Below are 22,747 nucleotides of genomic sequence, written 5' to 3'. Positions count from 1 at the left end.
TGGGCTTCTCACTGTGGTGGCTTCTCTTGTGGAGTACAGGCTGGGGTGTGCAGGCTTCAGCAGCTGCAGCTCCCAGGTCCTCGAGCACAGACTCTGTAGTTGTGATGCACAGGCTTAGTTGTCCTGAGGCACGTGGGATCTTCCGGGACCAGGAATCAAACCTGTGTCCCCTGCATTAGCAGGTTGATTCGTAACCAATGGACCACGAGGGATGTCCCATGTATTTCTTTTTCTATATTCACAAGCCATCAGATAGAGTTGCTTGCTTCATTGTAATTGATATTGGGGTGCATTTTCAGGTTGTCAGCCAAAAATAATCAGAAACTGAATCTGCAACCAAATTAAACTGTCCCGGTAAAAGGTGAGGAACACAGGCTTGAGGACAGCTGGAGGGCAACGCTTCATCCGGCCGCTGGAGGGCACCTCGAACTGGCCTCACACTTGCTGCCCATAAAGGGTCCTAATAGGCTGATGCAGAGCCATTAAGAAAACTTGGTACAAAATGACCGCAAGATACCTGTTTCCATAGGAATAGTAGGTTTTACAAGAGAAGTTTCAGTTTAAGACCGTGAGTGTGGCGCTAGGTTCACACACACTGGAGTTTTCTTATCTCCATTATGATTTTTACACATGGGTCTCTCTGTCTTTCACTCTTCAGGACCACCGCACAGTCTCAAGTACAGTCAAGTCAGGAAAACCTCCCTGGTTCTGCAGTGGAAGCCTCCCATCCACTCAGGACGGACTCCAGTCACTGGCTACTTTGTGGACATAAAGGAGGCCAGTGCCAGAGAGGACCGGTGGCGAGGACTCAATCAGGCGGCTCTGAAACACACATACCTGAAGGTCAGAGGATGCTGACAGTTTGAGAAAGTTTCCCTCTCTCTTTTTTTTTTTTTTTTTTTAAGAAAAAGGGGTCTTCTAACAGGGTAATTTTAAAGTCAAGGAGATAAAAGAGAGCATCTCAGTGTTGGTTGGTGTCATGTGTTGGGCTCCTGGTAGGCTTCCATTTGGCAGTGGGTAGGGTTTGGGGCGGAGAAGGCAATGGCACCCCACTCCAGTACTCTTGCCTGGAAAATCCCATGGATAGAGGATCCTGGTAGGCTGCAGTCCATGGGGTCGCTAGAGTCAGACATGACTGAGCGACTTCACTTTCACTTTTCACATTCATGCATTGGAGAAGGAAATGGCACCCCACTCCAGTGTTCTTGCCTGGAGAATCCCAGGGATGGGGAAGCCTGGTGGGCTACTGTCTATGCGGTCGCACAGAGTCAGACACGACTGAAGCGACTTAGCAGCAGCAGCAGCAGCAGGGTTTGGGGACGTTTCTGATGCTTAAAACAATTTGGTTATAATTTGACCTGAATCTCTTTGCCTGGCTTTAGAAATTACTTCTCCTCTCTCTTGTTTTCCTCTTCATCTCCACTTACCCACCTCATATCTTCATTATTTCCAGTCTTAAGATGTTATTACTTACCATCCCCAAAAGGTGACATTCTCATTCCTACTTCACATACTTTTGAGGGTGTTTTTGATTTGAGGGTGTTATTTTCATAGAGTTCACACCTGTGACAGAGAAGGCAATGGCACCCCACTCCAGTACTCTTGCCTGGAAAATCCCATGGATGGAGGAGCCTGGAAGGCTGCAGTTCATGGGGTCGCTGAGGGTCGGACACGACTGAGGGACTTCACTTTCACTTTTCACTTTCATGCATTGGAGAAGGAAATGGCCACCCAACTCCAGTGTTCTTGCCTGGAGAATCCCAGGGACAGAGAAGCCTGGTGGGCTGCCACCTATGGGGTCGCACACAGTCGGACACGACTGAAGTGACTTAGCAACATCCACAGCACACCTGTGAGCCTTAAACTCCAATCCCTTGAGTCATGCATGGCCTCACCTCACCTGCCCTCTCACACCTGTGCTCAGGTGAGCTCTCAGGGGCCAGAAGAATGACTCAACTCTTGACCTTGACTTCACCCTTATACATGTCACTGCCTTCCAGTTTCCTCTAGAGTGTTCTAACCAAACCAGTTTCTAACTCCCATCTACCAGAGACGGTTCTGCTATAGCCACTGACCCTCTCACTAGTACCAAATGGAAACCTCAAAAACATGTTTTCCCCTGTTGTCAGTCATGGCATATGGACACCCCAAGTCCACAGCAGAGCCTCGGAAACTGTAGGGAATGTGACTCCGATCCCTGTTACTCAGAATGAAGTGTGGCTGTATGATCACAGTTGGATAGAATGCTGCCTGGGCATTCAGTGTGCAGCCTTATCTGCTGGTGGAATAGGCCCCTGCCCAGAGGTAGGCCTTGGAGGATTCTCAGAGTATACCTACTTTAAGAGACTTCTCTTGTCAACCTGCCAGTAGAATCAACACCATGTGTCACAGAGAGTGCTCTGGGGTTAAGGCATTGATAGTCCTCATAGAAATATAAATATACTCTCCAGGAGAGATGACCCTTTACTGTTACATCCAGTGTGCCATTAACTCAGCTTAGCACATGCAGTAAGCTTGCCAGCCCCTTACAAAACCATGAGGGATAAGGAAGGTCACGTTTCCTGGGGCGGAGAAAAGGTCAAGGAAGTTCTGGAGCTAGGATGCGGTTTGGCTCCAGAGAATCAGGAGGCCTCTGGATGCAAACGTACCCCAAAAGCCAGTGAAAAACAGGTCAGACACATCCTAGATGGTGGTGGTGTGTGCTTACAGCTCCCGTAACCTCCAAATCCTCCATCAGCCACAGCACAGGGGTCCTGAGAGTCCCACAGACAGGATCCAAACAAGGGTGAGAAGTCAAGCAAAGGGGGCCAGGAGCCTAGAAAATAATGGACAGGAAGTGGAAATAAGAGAGTTTAAGCAGATCAAAAACTGGTTAATGTTACTCATTTAAAAAAAAAAAAAAAGACAAGAAACAGAAGAAAGGCAAATTTAGGGGGAAGAGAGAGACTGAGGTTGAGTGCCCCTCACAAAGCAGGAGGTGGACTCTCTGTAAGGAAATGACCCTAGAGTTTGGCCTCAATTTTTAAAGTGAAAATAGAATATTGACTTTTATGGTTATAAAAATTCTGGAGAAGGAAATGGCAATCCACTCCAGTACTATTGCCTGGAAAATCCCATGGACAGAGGAGCCTGGTAGGCTACAGTCCATGGGGTTGCAAAAAGTCGGACACGACTGAGCAGCTTCACTTCACTTATGGTTATAAAATGGATGGATGCTAATGATGATAAATTCAAATGGTAAAGACATAAGAAAAGTTGAGGTTCCCGTAATCCCCCACCCACGATGATGTGGAGTCCCTCTTCCAGGTGGTTCATATTCAGAAAAGTTTCAAGCCTGAAATGGAGAAAAAAATGTACACGTTAAAAAACTTTATCAAGTTTAAGTGAGGAAAGGAGATATGTTAACTCCAGGAATAGGAGATTTTAGCACCATTGCACAGAACCTAGTGGGTTAGCTGGTATCTTCCAGAAGCATCCCTGTTCATGTGAGCACGGAATGTCTAGGGGTTCCTAGAAGGAGTTAAAGGTGCATTGCTTTACATCAAAAAATTTAACCAGCTGAGCTCACACTTCCTTTTTTTATTGGTAATTACAATCTGCTGCTACAGTGTGGCGAGAAGAGAATGAATAATTAGAAGGGAACAAGGATGAAGAAGACAAGGAAATGCGGTTCTTTTGGAAATTTTAAGGAGGAAAACAAATCCAAGAAAAGGAAAAAATAGATGTGATGTGTGCGCATGTGGCACATCTCTAGTGCTTTGAGCCCAGCAGTCATTGCCCTGCAGTCATGGAAGGGTGCAGGGGTGTGCCTGCCACCCCAGTGACTAGACACGGGATGTGTGGATTCCCTTCCCGTGCCGTGTTGCCGAAATCTAACTCACGGTCACATACTACCCGAGCGGCAGGTGCAGATGTGGCAGGCACCTGGCAACTGGTCTATTTTTAAACAACAAGGAAGTGTTTCTGTTCCTTTTTGTAGATCCACAGTTGCCTGGCATTATCTCTAAATATGGACTTTAAATACATAAAACTTTATGCATTTAGCTTGTGCCTAAATTCAAGTTCATTTACAGATTAAAATCATTTCAAAAATCCGTTAGCTCCAGTAAAAGCTATCGTAACAGTAACATTCTGTTATCATAACTGTAGCATTCTGTTATCACAAACACAACACAATTAAATCATTAGATTAAAAACCCAACAATTTAATACATAGCTCACCTAAATGCATGGTCACAAACCCTTTGCTTAGCTGAGTAAATATATTCTAGCTTTGTGTGATTTAAATCCCATTGTGGGTGTTAATCTCCATCACAACACTATGGGAAAAACTGTGTCCTGTGTGTATAACAAATTCCTTCTTAAAGTACGATATAGGTTTTAAAAGTCAACTGTTTTAAAAAAGATAATTTTTGTAAAATATCGATAATGTTTATACTATTTTTTATTTATGAGACTGTGCTGAACCCAAAGAAAGTCACAGAAAATTATGAAGTGGGACTGTCGTATAAAAGCATATTATAAATATTTATTTTTTACTTTCCTCACGCTCCTGTAAATCTAGCTCAGTGGTTCACTTATAATATAGGTCCTCAGCAAACGTCTTCCTGATGCATAACAGTGTGTGGACCTGAAATTTGAATACATTGACTCTTCACAAATTACCGAAATTTGCAGCCATGTTAGTTGCTTGTCTGTTTAGTGAGAAATAGCTATATTATTTGTTTTTGTTCTAATGCTTTAACATGTTTTTAGACAAATGGAAAGTGATACATGATCTAAGATCCATGCTTGTAATTCCCCTCTCCTGCCAGAACTTTTATCTGAAATTTCTCTGGAATGTTCCAAAAGGACCAGGAAAAGAGGGCAGCTCATATGCTCTTGTGAGCACTTTGTCATTTCACCAAAGAATAAGGTGGTAAACTCCTGTAAAACATACGGGTATCAGTCTCCTATTTCTGATGCTGGTGGCTGTTAAATTATCTAAAAAAGAAAGAACATCTGAGTTTCAAGGGATCTTGGAAATGTCTACTTGCACATGGTCGGGAAAGAAGAAAGTCTTAGCTGAAGACATACACTGAGTCTCTGACAGGATGAAGTTTAGAACCCAAATCCTGTGCTGTATAACTGAATCACCTCCACAGGGGAAGAGCACTTCTGTTCAAATGACACAGAGTGACCATCACTTCTATATCTGCTTCTTCCAGGTGCAAGGCCTCAAGGAGGGTGAGAGCTACGTGTTCCGAGTTCGAGCCATAAACCAGGCGGGTGTCGGGAAGCCGTCTGACCTTGCTGGCCCTGTTGTAGCTGAAACCCGTCCAGGTAGGCTTTTACTTTTTCGTTAAAGTTTATCTCATCTGTGTAAGATACCAAAGTAACGTTCAGCCTTACTTCTATGTTTTTCCTCATTTTCAAAATCATCACTGCATGCTATCCAAACAACTGATAAGTATGACAGTGAAAAGTGAAAGTCAGTCATGTCCAGCTTGGCAACCCCATGGACTATACAGTCCATGGAATTCTCTGGGCCAGAACACTGGAGTGGGTAGCCTTTCCCTTCTCCAGGGGATCTTCCCAACCCAGGGATCAAACCCAGGTCTCCCACATTGCAGTGGATCCTTTACCAGCTGAGCCACAAGGGAATCCCAAGTATGACCATCGGGCGTGACAATCATCTACCCCATTACAGGACCTCAGGGCAGGGGTGAGCCAGGTTTGAAGTGGTTGCAATGTGGGAGACTCAGGTTTGATCCCTGGGTCTGGAAGATTCCCTGGAGAAGGGAATGGCTACTCACTCCAGTATTCTTGCCTGGATAATTCCATGGGCAGAGAGCCCTGGCAGGCTACAGTCCATGGGGTTGCAAAGAATTGGACACGACTGAGCGACTAACACTTTCACTTCACTTTTAGGACTACTTTGGTTCATACTTAAAAACACGGAAATTCTTGATCAAATTATGCTTTCTGGACCAACTGTTTAAAGTATACATTCCTGGGACATTATTTCTATTATACAGTGTCCATTAACTCCCACAAGAATATTTTTCTACCACAGAAGAAGCTGGAACAGCTCATGGAGCAAACATGATCCTTAAACAAAAGTAGGGTTTATATCATTGTAGCTACTAAGTTAAACCAGGAATTAGCAGATTTTCTCTGTGAAGGGCCAGATAGTAAATATTTTCAACTCTATGGTTATATGGTGCCTGTCACTATCCTCAACTCTGCTGTGGCACAAAAGCAGCTGCAGACAATACATAAATGAGTGTGGCTTTGTATCAGTAAAACTTTATTGTGCATGATAGATGTATTATATAATATGATAAATTATATGCATTATGAAATTTGAATTGTAACTAATTTTCACATCTTGAACTATTAATCTTCTCTGGATTTTTAAAAAACTATTTAAAAATGTAAAAACCATTCTTAGCTTTCAGGCCATACAGAAAGAGGCAATGGTCCAGATATAGCCCACGAGTCATAGTTTGCTGACCCCTGGGTTAAGCTAACAGCAGTCCTGACTGAATGATCTATAGAGCTGAGGCAGCCCTCACGGCCCAGTTTCCAGATGCCGTGATTGGACTAGGAAAGACAGTCTTTCCCTTTGTTACGAGAACAAAGTTTACAGTGTTCACTGGGCAAATAGCTCCAGATCATTATATAATACTTATTTTGTCATTTAGTCTCTATCACTTTTCAAAGTTATATATGTCAGTTCATTAAAGTTGCATGAAAGAAAGCACTGGAAATGAGAGAGGATTAAAAAAAGTATTAATCACCTATTTTAAGTTTATATTCATTCTAGTCAAACACCCTCACTTCAACTCTTTCCTATTTCTAGATTGAAATAAAGAGCAGATATATAATGTGATATTTGTTTTTATGATAAGAAAAGAATGTAAATATAGCAAATTCTGCTCTCACTTCATGATGCTTAAAGAGAATGTCAAATGCACCCTTTGAGAAAGTACCTGCCCCTTTCAACCTATTACTTCATAAACTACTTTCAGCTACTCTTGTAACTTCCCTCTAGAGCTGGGTGTGACAGAAGTGACCTTCTTGTACCAAAGTGTAGTAGGTGTGTCGGGAGAGAGTGCCATACCTCATATAAGTACTCTTTGCAAAATGTCATGAGAAAGCAGAAAAATGCTGGGAACGCATGTGTCAGATAGAAGGTAACACACAAAGACATGAGGACACAGATCTCTATAGAAATCACACCCGGCAGGTACCAAGTGTGTAGAAATACAAGGTGCTGAGTGGACGTGCCGAAGGGCCCAACTGCAAGGCTACTCGTGTAAGACCATTTAGGTTACTATACAAATAAGCTCTTAATCTAGTCATTGATGAGTAAAAGCACCTGTTAAGCAGTGGATTGACTGAAAAAAAGCTTAAATTGATTTCTTGTTTTCTCATCAATAACTCTCAGGATGGCAGGTAGCCAGGCAGGACATTGGCAAAGCCACCATGATGGAAACTTTGCCTTCAAAAAGGGGTCTGCTGGTGGGCTCCTAGGGGAAAGTGTTGTTTCACTGGTGTGGAATAAGGCCCCCAAAGTTGTTTTGTGGCCATTTCATTCCCAGAATATAATTACAAACAACAGTTGCAGACTAAACAGCACCAGATTAACTTGCTCACGAACCACCGGCTCCAACCTAGGAAAGATTCCTGGGAGATACCAAGTCAAGATGCTGACCTGAAGCATCTCCACGGTGGTGGTTTAGTTGCTAAGTCGTGTCCGACTCTTGCAACTCCACGGACCATAGCCCACCAGGCAGCTCTGTCCGTGGGATTTCCCAGGAAAGAATACTGGAGTGGATTGCCAATTCCTTCTTCAGGGGATCTTCCCAACCCAGGGATCGAACCTGGGTCTCCTGCATTGCAGGCAGATTCTATAGCAACTGAGCCACCAGGGAAGTCTGAAGCATCGCCATGCAGGAGCCCAGAACCCAGGAGACACTGGTCCTTGTTTCACAGGCAGTGGGCACATTCATTCCTGCATGAATGTTCAGGCACATTCATATGCTTTCTGCATACCTGCTTCATGCCAGGTGCTGTGTGGGCACCACGTGAGTAGAATAAAATGACTTGTCACTGCCTACTGAGCTTGCAATCTAGAGGAAAACAGTTTATAGCACGTGACGGAACCTTAGATAGAGGGTCACAAAATATTGCCCATAGTTAAACAGGCTACAAACAAGGTGTTAAGGTTTCATAAATCCCTGTAAAAACTTAAATGCATTTTTTAGTAGAGTATAATTGCTTTACAGTGATGTGTTAGTTTCTGCTATACAAAGAAGTAAATCAGCTACATGTATACATATATACCCCCTCGATCTTGGACCTCCCTCCCATATCACTCCACCCTACCCATCTAGGTCATCACAGAGCACCAAGAGCTCCCTGTGCCAGATAGTAGCTTCCCACTAACACAATATTGTAAAGCAATTATACTCCAACAAAACCCCGAATAAATAAAAGCACACAAGATCGACAAAAAAAAAAAATTTTATATAGCCTATGGTTGTCTGTGTTTACTAACTTTATTAAATACCAAATTTTATTTTTAACCAGGTATTTATTTTATGCTAAAATATTTGGGGCTTGGGATGGGGGATGAGGGTCGCTTATCAGTTTCAGGGCTTGGAATGTGAGACTTGGATTGCTATTTCAGAAGAACAACTCTTTTTGGAACACGTTATTAATATTTCAGACAGAAAATAAAACTTATCATGTAACAGCAAACCTCAAATGCATCTAACAAGATACCTTGAATGTAATTTGAATTCCAGGTAAAAGTTAACCTAATCCACTGGGGTTGGTAGGGTCACTGGTCTCCTTTTGAAGTTGATGAAAGCGCCAGCAGATGTAACTCAGCCACTGTCCCGCTGTCTGGTCATGCTGGTAATGAGGATCAAAAGTGTGCCGCCCTTCCCGGAGAAATCTGGTAGCTGAACGAGCCTATAAGAAGAATGAGCTGGAAATATTTAGAGTAGATTTGTTGGTACATATGACGCACTTCTAGTCTTGATACTTGATCTTTTTTCAAACAGTATCTGTGTGGATTGTGTCAGGCCTGGGCTGTAGGTGGAGGTAAGGTGAGCTAGATCAGACAGAAGACAAGAGAGAGACCTGCCAAAGTGTGGCAGGTGATCCGGAGGGTGGAACCGGCTGCCTGTGTTCTTATCAGAAATCCTGCAGTAGGCAGGGGAACTGAGGTGAGAGGCAGGAGAACCCAGACACAGGCGGAGTCCCCAGCAGGAACTGAGTTACTGGAAGTCAGGACTTCTCACCAGGAGCAAGGCAGGCTAGAAGACTGAAGCTCCAGAAGGAATAATGAGCAGGGATTGGTTTGACAACCTACTGACCAATCCCAGTTTCTGAAAATTGACTGGTCGTAGAACCTGGTAGGGCTTCTCTTGTGACTCAGACGGTAAAGCATCTGCCCACAATGTGGGATACCTGGGTTCAATCCCTGGGTTGGAAAGATCCCCTGGAGAAGGAAATGGCAACCCACTCCAGTACTCTTGCCTGAAAAATTCCATGGACTGAGGAGCCTGGTAGGCTACAGTCCATGAGGTCAAGGACCTGGTAGGGCTGAGGATGCTCAGTGGCCTTGAGGTGGAGTTTTGAAGGATTCTAAAGCAGGAAGTCAGGCTGACTCTTCAAGATTAGCTCAAGAAAACTTCACTTACATTTGCTCACTGTCTGTTCTCTTTCATCCATTAGGAAGGTAATTTTCAACCTTGACAGTACATTACATTAAAATCAGGCCAGGAACTTTTTGAAAATACTGACTCTATTTTAGACTATTGTCCAGGCCAGTTAAAACAGAGTCTGCTGGACTGAGCCTGGGCATAGGTTTGTTTTTGTTTGTTTGTTTAGCTCCTTGGGTAATTCAAGTATGAAACCAGGCTTGTGAATTGTGCATTAGACTGTTCAGTTCAGTTCAGTCACTCAGTCATGTCCAGCTCTTTGTGAACCCATGGACTGCAGCACGCCAGGCTTCCCTGTCCATCGCCAACTCCCGGAACTTGCTCAAATTCATGTCCATCCTACCATCTCTTCCTCTGTCATCCCCTTCTCCTCCTGCCTTCAATCTTTCCCAGCATCAGGGTCTTTTCCAACGAGTCAGTTCTTCGCATCAGGTGGCCAAAGTATTGGAGCATCAGCATCAGTCCTTCCAATGAACATTCAGGACTAATTTACTTTAAGATAGACTGGTTGGATCTCCTTGATATCCAAGGAACTCTCAAGAGTCTTCTCTAACACCACAGTTCAAAAGCATCAGTTCTTTGGTGCTCAGCTTTCTTTATAGTCCAACTCTCACATCCGTACATGACTACTGGAGAAATCATAGCTTTGACTGGACGGACCTTTGTTAGCAGAATAATATCCCTGCTTTTTAATATTCTGTCTAGGTTGGTCATAGCCTTTCTTCCAAGAAGCAAATGTCTTTTAATTTCATGGCTGCAGTCCCATCTGCAGTGATTTTGGAGCCCTCCAAAATAAAGTCTGTCATTGTTTCCGTTGTTTCCCCATCTGTTTGCCATGAAGTGATGGGACTGGATGCCATGATCTCATTTTTTGAATATTGAATTTTAAGCCAACTTCTTCACTCTCCTCTTTAACTTTCATCAAGAGGCTCTTTAGTTCTTCTTTGCTTTCTGCCATAAGGGTGGTGTCATCTGTGTATTTGAGGTAATTGATATTTCTCCCAGCAATCTTGATTCCAGCTTGTGCTTCCTCCAGCCCAGCATTTCACATGATGTACTCTGCATATAAGTTAAATAGACTTATAAGCATTAGGCTGTGGGCTCCTTCAAAATAGGAATTGTGTTTTCTCTGTGTATGTCAAGAGCCTAGTACTTAGTGTATAGATGAAAAAAATAATGGATGGCTACCATGCTTTGGCAAATGAGTGTGACTCTGTTTTGTAGCCACAGCTTGTAATCCCAACCCTAGTATCTCATAATGAATGTGAAGTTATGAAGAGTGAACTGGGAGAGGTTCAGTGGAGATCCTGATGTGGTACTAAGGTGGTGGGTCAGCGAGCGGTCCACATAGGGGAGCTCAGTATTATTAATGCATGCAGCTGATTGAATTCATTCACTTTAACGCTTCCGTTCTGTCCCACTCTCCAGGTTTTTAAACACCACCCATGCACACACACAGGCACACACACACACAGGCACACACACACGTACACACACAGACACACATGTACTCATGCACACCAGTGGAGAAGGACAAAGAATAAAAGCTTATCAAAGTGACCCATAATGCAGATGTTAAAGACTAAATTACATGAGAAAATTCTCATATCAAATTATTAAATGTTTGGAAAGATGAATTCCCACTTTTAAATTTTATCTTTTTTTTAAAAAAAGATTACTATTTGGAGAGGAGAGAAAAGTGGGATAAAGTTCATTTCCAAAAAGTTCACTTTAGTCCTGGACCTCCCTTAACCTATTCACTTACTGGGGGGAGTGGCAAGTCTGGAGGGACCATTAAATGCCACTCCAGTGACTTCTCTGGTCTAGTGATTAAGACTCTGAATTTCTACTACATGGGGGTAGGGTTTGATCCCTGACCAGGGAAGTTCTGCATATTACGAGATGCGGCCAAAAACTAAAATGCCATCCCATGCAACCCAGTATCCCCTCGTGTCCATGTTAAGAATGTGTTTAGGGTTGGGGCAGCTGACTAGAGACAACCCTTCTTAAATCTTTTTCAGACTAGAATCATCTCTTTCATTTTCTGTAGCCAAATCTTCTCTGCTCTTAACTGAATTCTTCATGTTTATTATTAGATTTGAAGGTTGTTTTTGAGAAAAATCTAAGTCCTGACAAATTCTGGTCCACTTTTCTGGCTCAGCTCTGTGGGCAAGTGAGATGGCCTTTCATTCAGATGAGAACATCCATAGAAATTCCTTTACTTTAACAGCAAAACATCTAACTTGCTGCCTGCCCGTTAAATATCAGGACCATTTTGATCATGTTTTAGTCAACTTTAGTGAATGTGGCCCTTTAGTCATGTATGAGTTCAACCATGGATTGACAGCAGCTCAGGGCTTGCAAAAACTCAGGCCGTTGGACATTCTAAAAAGAAAATTTGAGGATGTTGTAGCTGCATCTCTTTCATTCTGACACTGAGCCAGGTTTACCACCATAGGTGTAGCTGTGGACCAGCCTGGGGCCTCTCAGAAACGCTGTCATTATCCTGCTCTTGGTTTTCCTAGAGTATTTATAGAAAGAATCATCCATTTCAGTATCATGTATCTTTTGTAAAATCTCATTAGCATTTTTTGTCCAGGATGTATCAAGCCATTGTTAATTCCTCTAAGATTTTAATGTGTTGGAAAAAATGGTTTTTCCAGATTAATGTGATTACTTTCTTTACCACACAAAGATAATCTACAATCTGATATGTCCTACCTGTTTAGACACAAGAAACTCTGAGCTCATTTTTGTTTTGTCTTCTTTAAATTTTCCAAAGGATGTCTTTTTCTTTTAAACTCTTCACCTTTATTCTTTGTTGTCACAAGTAATTTCTTTGTTTTCCAAAATCCTTTTTTTTCCTCTTTTTTTAAACCCAGAATGCAGGAAGAGGCCACTTTTTTTTCCAAATGCCAAATTCACTTTCATTTTCCATTATAGGTATTATTGTAAAACACTTGGTCTGCTAAGTTAGTATTTAAAAACACATCGGACACGACTGAGTGACTTCACTTTCACTCTTCACGTTCATGCATTGGAGAAGGAAATGGCAACCCACTCCAGTGTTCTTGCCTGGAGAATCCCAGGGATGGGGGATCCTGGTTGGGCTGCTATCTGTGGGGTCGCAGAGTCGGACACGACTGAAGTGACTTAGCAGCAGCCGCAGCATTCAAAAAACTATGTTAACAAATTAATTAAAGCTGAACAGTAAAAGAAGCCTTTGAATTTAAAAAGCTATATTGAAAGAATATGAGAGCATTAACATTGTAATTCATGTGACAAATAGGGAAAAAGCTGTAATTTGCTGCTTTAATCATTTTAAGATAAAGTTGTTTTATATTTACACAGTGATACTGTTGAAACCATATTCTTTCTTTGTAAGTTATTTCAGTTAAACATTTTCTAATGAGAATTGTTGTGGGGCAAAGAAATATGCCTAGAAAACTAGTACTTGAATTATTTTCAGTTAATCTGACTTTTTGAAAGTTTGAGATTATGATCACATTCAGAACAATACTTTCAGCCAGTTGACAGCATCATTGTTTGTCAGGGAGGAGACCAAGCTTTGAATTCTAAGCATAAGTAAGAGACCGACTGTGAGTAGAATATTTTCTTTGTTGGTATTTTTATTTCATCTTGTCTGTTTATCAAAATATTGGTGTTATGCTTAAGCTTTATTAAAACCAGTTCCAATAAAATTGAACACTGCAATTCTAAGCTGACATTTCTCTTTTAAATCCCTTAAGAGTCCAGCCCCTGGCACATGTAAAGATGTACAGGAAATATGGAAGACAAAACCCCTGCCCTATTACCATTTAACCCTGCTCTTGATAAACATGCAACTTTTTGAAAGGTGAAAATTAACCAAACACTCATCTTAATGAGCGTTGATTTTTAAAATAGAAGTATGGAAGAGAGTTTTATTTTTTATTTTCCCCTTTATTTTAATAAATCAACCAATAGCACCCATTATAGCCACAGTTATAAGAACATAAATTGAGGAAATGTTCATGCCTCTCTTTTACCCCCTACAGATACTGTCCGCCATGTCCTGATTTTTTTTGGCCATGTCGAGTCTTAGCTGTGGCTCAGGAGATCTTGCTGTGGTGCAGAGTCTCTAGCTGTGGTGCTCAGGCTCAGCGGTTGCAGTACACGAGCTTAGTTGCCCTGCTCCTAAGGATCTTAGTTCCCCGACCACAGATCAAACCCTCGTTCCCTGCATTGCAAGGCAGATGCAGTGCAATGGTCCAATATCTACTGGACCACCAGGAAGTCCCTACCATGTCCTGATTTGATATGATTAATCAAAAAAAGCTTCATAAATGAGTAAAACTCTCTTAGCTACTCATCGACATTACATCTAATCCCTACTTTTTACTTTGCCCCTCCAGTCAATTACTTAATTTCAAATCATAAATTTTGATCTAAGACTTAAAAAAACCCCACATTGTTTTCTAAAAGCATAAATTACTAAATTTCTTACATTAAAACCCAACTACAACCTAATGATATAAAACTCTTAAAGTGGAAACACACATACTGCCTGGGACTTAAAAAATCTTTGTTTTATCTCATATTGTCACAAAAGATGTCCAAGTACTTTACAAAAATTAATTTTCTGGAATAGTTCAATGAGACATCTCTATACTCAATAACTGAGGTAATTGAGACATCAACCAAGCAGAGTTTTTCTATTCTTCAAGTTACATGGACTTGGGACCAAATCTGGCCATTCAGAAATCTGAAAAAAGTATTGTTTTAAATAGCCAGTTGTTTCATTTACCTGAGAATTTATTGCTAGACCATCAACTATGTAAAATTTTGTATCAAGACTCTTAGATTAAAATTCTCATAAAATAGATGCCACATTTCAGTACACACGTTTCATACACTTCTTGGATACAATATACTTATTTACCTTTTTCTGTGTAACTTGGAGCCACAAGGATCAGCCTTATTTATTGCCCAGTGTTATAATACAGTATGTCTTACAGGGTGAGGAGCTGTTTGTCCTTCTACTAAGTAATGTCTTTGCGCCAGCTTTTTAGTTTTCTGCTTCCTCTCCTGCTGTTGTTCTCCTGATGGTAGTTTCTTACTTCCTTCTCTTGTTCGGATTTAATCTATTGAGAGAAACCAACCAACTAGGCTTGTTAGAATCATCTCAAGTGAAGTACAGGTTCCAAGTGACGGTCTGTGGAATTCTCCAGCGAGTATCCAGGAAGGCCAGTGCGTGGACTTTGTCACAATAGCACTGGCTCTGAGAAGCTTGTCTGCATTACTTCTTGGTCCTGGGTAAAATTCTGGATTGAGTCAAGAGTTATAGTGCAAAGCTTATCCATGGACTTGAGGGAAAAGTCAAACTAATTATATTGTTCATATTCCTTCCATTTTATGACTGCTTTACCAAAAAGTCACATCTTTCTCTTTAATAAAAAGTCAAGATTCTTAACCTAAGCAATATCTTTTTTCTGTGTAAACTTAAGTCATATCTCCAACATAATAAACAGCAGGCATATGGACGATTCACTTCCTTTTAAAAGAGATTACAAGTAAAACAATGAATGATTAATATGAATAATCTGTCATGCCTCCAAAATAGATATCATGTAAATCACAAAAAAAGGTCCAATCAGCCTCTATTATGTCTCCTTTCCTCTTTAAAACGATTCAGATATTCAAAAAAATTTTCCATTTACACTCTCTGTGATTCAGTCATGCTGTGTACTATATTATTTAAACCTCAGAATTCTTAGGTCTTAGTCCTTTCTTAAGTTTTGATAAGAGCACTTTTTCATTTCTTGTTATACAGCAATGAATTGTAAGAATTAGTCCTGTGTTACTGGGAATAGAAATAAAACATGATCTGCGACTTCCAATGGAGTAGACACAGCCCTTAAAATTAATACATGGGGGACATTTCACTTAAGGAGCAATCAGATCTTTTAAAAGATCCTTATTTCTGTTTATCTATATAGCTAAATGTGAAAATAACCCTTTGTTTTTTAAAAAGTAATTTTTAAAAATCTCCTAGAATTAGTTTTCTCTAAACTTTCCATGTTTTAAGTCACTTTTTGGAGGCTTGTAATTGAAGCATACGCTGTTATCAATAAGGACACAATTTAAATTAACTGCCAGGCTTAGGAACCAACGCCTTCATGTCACCAGTCACTCTTTGGGCACTGGTTTTGCCCTTAACTTGGAAGGAGTTCTGGAATTGTTTTTCTCCTGACAAGTTTAACTGAACAATGCAATGGAGAAGAGAAAACTTTTCATCATTTGCGAAGTATTTATTGGAAGTCTTTTTTATGCTTTTCAAAAATTGAAGCTGTACCTTTCTGAAATTAACTATAAAATATTTTTCCTAATGTATGGAAACAAACCAAGTTTAGACTGGTAATAGAATGAGTGGCAATTAAATTGAAGAAGAGCATTAATTAAAAGAAGAGCATTTTACTTTAAATTGGAGTTAGGCATAGATATGGAAGTTTTACATGCTACACAAGCTCTTTGACTCGCTACACATACACATAAACATACTGGCTGCACTGGGCCTCCGTTGTTGCTCGGAGGCTCTTTTTCTGGTGTGCTCAGGCTTTCTCCTGTTGTGGTGCACGGGCTTAGTGGCCTCACAACTTGTGGTATCTTAGTTCCCTGACCAGGTATCGAACCTCTATCCCCTACATTGGAAGGTGGATTCTTAAAACCTCTGGACCACCCAAGAAGTCCCTGAATTGCTGTATTGTATGCAGATGTAATTTATTATAACCCTCAGAAATGTTAAAATATTAACTTGTTTTCTTTTAAAATACAAAAACTAATCTTGAAACATCTGAATTTCTTGAAATTCATTTCCATTTAAGCTTCTATACTGTTCAATAGCAATCATTTCTAGGTATCTATTGTTCTAACCTAGAATAGCATCTTTAGATTAATTTATGGTTATCTAATCAGCAAAACTTGTTTTCATGGTTTTTTTTTTTTTATTCTTAAGTGATTTACATGTGAACATCTTGAACATGTGAGTAAAGGCAATTCTTCTTATCTCTACCTTTTCTCCTTCAGTTTCCCTTTGGTTTCTTTATCTCTTATCTATCCTTTCTTGATGATTAGTTAGATATAGGTATTACTGAAGCAAAAGTCATGCATTAGGCATTTCCCAGGGCTGCCTTGCCCTTCTTGTTATGGTCAACACAGTCCCCTAACTGTTGTTGTTGTGCAACTCTGACCAAACAGTACCTGTCCATGGTGTTAACAGTACCTAAGAAACATGGTACATTTGCTTAATTCCGTGTTGCAACACAAAGTTGAATTGTAGCAGGATTGTCAGTCACAGTGAGCAGCTGGGACTTTTCACTTGCACAGACTCAAGGCCCTGCTTCAAGGCTAAAGTAAAGAGGTGAGGAATTCTTACTTGATTAACTTTTACCAGGAAATATCAGCACCTTGTTTTTCATCTTCTAGGAACCAAAGAAGTTGTTGTAAGTGTGGATGACAATGGAATCATTTCCTTGAACTTTGAATGTGATCAGATGGCTCCAAGTTCTGAGTTCACCTGGTCCAAAGATTACGTGCCCACGGAGGACTCTCCGAGATTAGAGGTTGAAAGCAAAGGCAACAAGTACGTACCGTTTCAATTGTAACTGTGTGTTTCCTTTTCATGAAAGGAGAGTGAAGTAAGCTATTCTCCATTTCAATTAAGAGAATGAAATCACACATATTTTTATCTGGTAGTGTAAAAAGTGATCACCAGTATAAACCTTAAGAAATAACAATCCTTATAAAGTACTTTTCACATTATTCCATTTAAAATGCTTTCTCATATGTTATCTTATTGTTGACTGAAAAAATGGTGAGAATGACATTTTATTCGGGGCAAAAATGAGGACTATAGCCCACAAGACAGCCTTTCAGATAGCTCTTAGTAACTGCTCCAACAAAGTAGGTAGAGAGGTCAGAACAGATGTGATTTTGTTGAAGGGGGAAGTGAGCAGTCAAGCACATGTTTTGGCAGAAGCTTGCTGCTAGTCATAAGGAGCAGATGTTAATGACTTTAGTGCTTCTCGAGATATGAGAAGGTGCAAGAAATTGTTGTTCAGTCACTAAGTCATGTCTGACTCTTTGCGACCACACGAACTGCAGCACACCAGGCTCCTCTGTCCTCCAGTATCTCTTGGAGTTTGCCCAAACTCGTGTCCATAGAGTCAGTGATGCCATACAACCATCTCATCCTTTCTTTCACTTAGAAGTTGAGCTCATAAAATCTTCTAAAAAACACCCAACTATCTGAAGTCCTGTTCTGCCAGTTTTTCCCAGAGCGTAGAGTGCCTCATTCCTGATCTCTGCCCTGAACTCCTTTCGGGGTGTGTTGAAGGTCAGCAACTGCAGTGGCCAGTGGCTTCATCTTTGTAGAGGCAGATGGCAAGCAACAGGTTTTAGTTGGCATCATTCATGATGCAAGAAAAGCTTTGATGGCATTAAAGTGAACGTTAAAGATGATTCTCATTATTCTACGAGATTTTGAAATCTTAAAGTAATGGTGAGGATCCTTATGGGGAAATGGGTAAGGAAGAACTTGCTGATTCAAGTTCTGGCAAATTAAATGGATTAGGTATAATCTGTTCTGGTTTTTCACCACCACTTGTGAGAGACACAATACTGCCCTGGAACAAACTCCATAGGAGAGAGAAGCATGGGAGAGGTGATCTCAAGTCACAGCTTTACCAGGAGCCCAGCTTTACCAGGAGCCACTGTGTGACCTGGGGCAGCTTTTAATTCCATGGACCTCCAGTTTCTTTCTCTGTAAAACAGAAGAAGTAAAGGGGATTAATTTTATGATCTGCTACTTCCTTCAAACTCAAGATTTTGAGTTTTTTAAATTTCGTCTTACTTATCAAGCTTTGTATCTTTATATTGCCAACCAGATTACATTACATTTGGTAAAACACAATATTCCTAAGTATTATTTCTATTACCAAAAAATCCAATATATCCCAAAATAAAAGAAAGAAGTAGTAATTTTGTTGGAGAACAGCAAGGAAATACTCTATATAATTAAGACATTCTGTTGTCACTGTGCTGTAAGATCCTTTAAGTAAAACATAATTTTGGTCAAAGGAAAGACAATCAAACTGGAACTATTTCTTCCATGACTAACTTGACAAACATGTAAATGTTCAGATGACCTTAGACACTGACCAGCTATGTGACTCACAAAAGTTAGAAAACAAACTGAACTAGACCATTGACCCATACATTCATTCCACAAGTATTTATTAAGCACATATTATGTGCCAGATAAGGTATGGATGCTGGAGGTCACAACAGTGAGCAAAACAGATCTCGTCCCTAAAGACACAAAGTGCAGGCATATTGTCAATGAAGTAGGCAATACCGATGCCATTTAATAACCTCCAAAATGGGAAGTGCCAGGGATGACATAACAGGGGCATTGGGTGGTTCTGCCCTGTGAAGGAAAGGATTTTCAGGCTGCCCAGCAAGGGTTGATCAGCTGAAAATCTCTTTACTTGGGATATGCATTGATATGCATCGTGGCTTGGGGGTGGGAGATCGGTACCATCTCCCTGTCCCATCACCATCACCCCATGGGAGGAGGTCAGGAAAGCCTTCCCAGAAGCAGCAAGAGGGGGTGAGCATTAGGTCAGCAAGGCAGATGGAGCACATGCTCCACATGATGGGAGCAGCATGTACAGATGGCTGGAGACAGGGCAGGGCACAGCCCCCAGGCCCTACACAGCCTCGCTTCTTATAAAACATTCTGTTCTGAAGGACGAAAATGACCTTCAAAGACCTTGGGACGGAAGACTTGGGCATTTACTCCTGCGATGTCACAGACACTGATGGAATAGCGTCGAGCTACTTGATAGATGAGGAAGGTAGGTCAAAATCAGTTCATTCATGAGTCAACTCCTGCTTTGACTTCTCAGTGGTTCTCCAGGATTAAGTGACTTCTGTTTTAGCAGTTCAAGCTGTAATTGTTCTCATTTTCTCCCTACAGAATTGAAACGTTTGCTTGCTCTCAGCCAAGAACACAAGTTCCCAAGTAAGTGTCCACAATACACTCAGAGTTCAGCCATGGCACTAAACGACTCTGACAGGATCAAGAGAGGACACTCTCTTGAGAACATGTAATGGAACATACACTGGTAGCTGCTGACGCACTTTCCAAAGGCGCTGATTTAGCTTTCCCGTTGTTCTCCAGAAGTACAAAGAACAGTGACAAGAGCACATCCCGTGCTCTGCTAGGGAGAGCACTGTCAGGTTAGGGGGTGTAACAGCGGGGTAACTGCATTCTTCATCTTTTGCTACATATTTTGGAATATTACATATATGTATACACACACATATTGGAGAAGGCAATGGTACCCCACTCCAGTACTCTTGCCTGGAAAATCCCATGGATGGAGAAGCCTGGTAGGCTGCAGTCCATGGGGTTGCTAAGAGTTGGAAACGACTGAGCGACTTCACTTTCACTTTGCACTTTCATACACTGGAGAAGGACATGGTAACCCGCTCCAGTGTTCTTGCCTGGAGAATCCCAGGGACGGGGCAGCCTAGCAGGCTGCTGCTGTCTATGGGGTCGCACAGAGTCGAACACGACTGAAGCGACTTAGCAGCAGCAGCATACACACATATATATATCTTCTAGACACAGTAATTTGTACATCTTTTAGGCAAACAGCTCTTTCTAAACAATTTAATGTTAGTGTTTAATAGAAGAACCATACCTCTAAATAAAGACAATCTAAAAACAGTACCCTATGGGTGTCTCTGATGGCTTGTCTGCCAATGCAGGAAACCCTGGTCTGATCCCTGGGTTGCAAAGATCCCCAGGAGAAGGAAATGGCAACCCACTCCAGTATTCTTGCCTGGGAAATCCTTTGAATAGAGGAGCCTGGTGGGCTACAGCCCATGGGGTTGCAAGAGAGTCAGATATGACCTAGCGACTAAACAACGACAACAAAGACAGTACCTTCCATTTTAAATTCCTGGAAAATAAGATAAAGATGCCTTGATCAGAGTAAGAATCTCTCTGAACTATCATCAAACCCTTCAATGAAGCACTACCTACATAAAAGATTAATTTCCACAGTTGACACCCAAGAGAAGAGAAAGAAGTCTGAAACAATACTTGGAAAGTTCCACTGACCTGGTTGGATCTCTTAACATTGGTACCCACTGGCCAAAGCAGTGAAGCATCTGAAAAGTTACACTCTGAAAAAACAGAGTGATAGCATCACTCATTCTTTTAATTCAGAAATTTTGTCTTCCTTCCTTAATCCCTAAGATAAAATTTCTTCACTAATACAGGAGTTTCAGGGACCCAGGAAACCATAACCTGACCCCAAACTGTAGGCAAAACGTTGTATGTTGTATGTTTGCACATTTCTAGGGAGAGGACATCCAGCTTTCCTGAAATTCTCAGCAGAGCTGTGATTAAAAAACAAAGCTCTAAAACCAGTGGTCTGACCTCTTCACATTCCCAAAGAATACATGACGTGCTTCATGGTGTGGCTGGGTGCTGGTGACTACTGGCCTCAGCTAGAATGTTTGCAAAACCAGCTTTATTCGGCAGAGCACAGTGGGGTGCCTGTGGGGTGAGGGTGCTGGACGCAGGCTTCTGAATTCTAGGGGAGAACCACTTCTCTTCTGTAAGCTTATTAACCATAAAACTGGAAAAGTAATACCATGAATGGTGTCTTAAAAGCTATTTCTTTTTAAATTGTAAGAGTAGAGGTTGACCTGGACTCTCTTTGTTCTGTGCTCTGTGAACCTGAGCAACTCACCCCAACTTCCCCAAGGTCTTAGTTTCTTTTCCAGGAATGGCTATTATAATCATTAACAGCCCCCATCATATAGAGGTGCTGTGAGAGACAATCAACAGGGCATTGATCCTTGAACTCTTCAGGGAAAATATAAATACTGAAACAGAGCAGTGATCGAGACAAACCCACTTGCAGAAGAGTTGTCTGCCAACTATACATATATCCTCCCTTTCTGTTCCCTGTACTGTGAGGCGAGGGAATGGAAGACAGAGTCACGGTGCCCAGCACAGCCGGAGCCTGTGAACGCTCCCACTGTCTATCATGCAAAACAGAAAGAGCAGCACCCACTAATCTAGTTAGTCAGGCAGTAAACATTGACCAAGTGTCTAGGCAACAGCTGCTCCTAACAATGTTTGCATTTAGCTTAAAGGATGGAGAGGAGAGAAGTTAGGGTGTTACCATAGAATTGGAGGCGCCCAGGCTCCCTGCTGTCCAGTGATCATATGGACTTGCAGGTAGTAACTGCCTGCTGTCCCTGTCATTTATGCTGAGATATTTTATTCTACATGAGCATCAACACTGGTTGCTGGCTGTAAGAGAGAGGGGAGCAGCACACTCAGGGACCCTTCTATTAGAGACCAAGTGTGGTGTTTTGGGTCAGCTCAGAGAAAACCCAAGGATGCATTAAAAACTCTGATGTGAAAGCATAACTCTCCCAACCAAAGGGAGCTTCTGTGAGCCCCTTGAAGCAGCATTTAAATATCACAGCTTCAGTTCCTTTCATTTGCTGTTGGATCAGGCAGGTCACTATGTGAATGTCTTCAGAGATGTGATGACAGGGTCAAAGCAGCATATCCAATTTCTCAATTTATATCCACTTCTTTGTATATGTTGATGCATAATTAAGTCATCTTGAGATTTTGTAAGGTCTTAAATGGTCTCATTCCTTTCAGAGTGTAATAAAAGAGTGTGGTATTTCTTTATTCCAGGACACAGTAAATTCTATTTTAAGCTGTTTTCAAAAATATTTTGAAAACCACTAAACATATACCTTAAGCCTACAAATAACAGATATTTTGCTGGAGCAAATTAACTGCCAGAGAAAAGAGCCTAAGGAAATTTAGGGCTGAGCAGAAAGAAAAAAATATATATATAAAGCTAAAAATAGAAAATAACCTAGCTTGTCCTGCCAGTTATGATACTAAATTGCAGTGTAGAAAGTCAGTGTATTGAATATATATC

The 22,747-nt window shown here is 41.3% G+C and overlaps 1 protein-coding gene across 4 annotated transcripts in view; it reads left to right on the top strand.

Annotated features, from left to right (window-relative positions):
- The window catches only part of MYOM1 (myomesin 1), a 122,357-nt gene that overhangs the window by 74,416 nt on the left and 25,194 nt on the right, over positions 1-22,747 (top strand). For all 4 annotated transcript variants that reach the window (XR_015153912.1, XR_015153913.1, XM_086373104.1 and 1 more), the window contains 5 exons: positions 659-843; positions 5,208-5,322; positions 17,184-17,340; positions 19,509-19,615; positions 19,738-19,782. Coding sequence is in view for 2 of the 4 variants with exons in the window: in XM_086373104.1 (XP_086229230.1) it covers positions 659-843; positions 5,208-5,322; positions 17,184-17,340; positions 19,509-19,615; positions 19,738-19,782 (609 nt within the window). In the remaining 2 variants the exon portion in view is untranslated. The remainder of the gene's footprint in view (positions 1-658; positions 844-5,207; positions 5,323-17,183; positions 17,341-19,508; positions 19,616-19,737; positions 19,783-22,747) is intronic.

This window comes from Bos grunniens, chromosome 24 (genome assembly GCF_055505025.1).
Source record: "Bos grunniens cultivar Pamir isolate PY7600 chromosome 24, Bosgru_T2T1.0, whole genome shotgun sequence".
Taxonomy (NCBI): Eukaryota; Metazoa; Chordata; class Mammalia; order Artiodactyla; family Bovidae; genus Bos; species Bos grunniens.
Note: the sequence above shows the minus strand (reverse complement) of the source record. Positions and strands in the feature narration are given on the sequence as shown.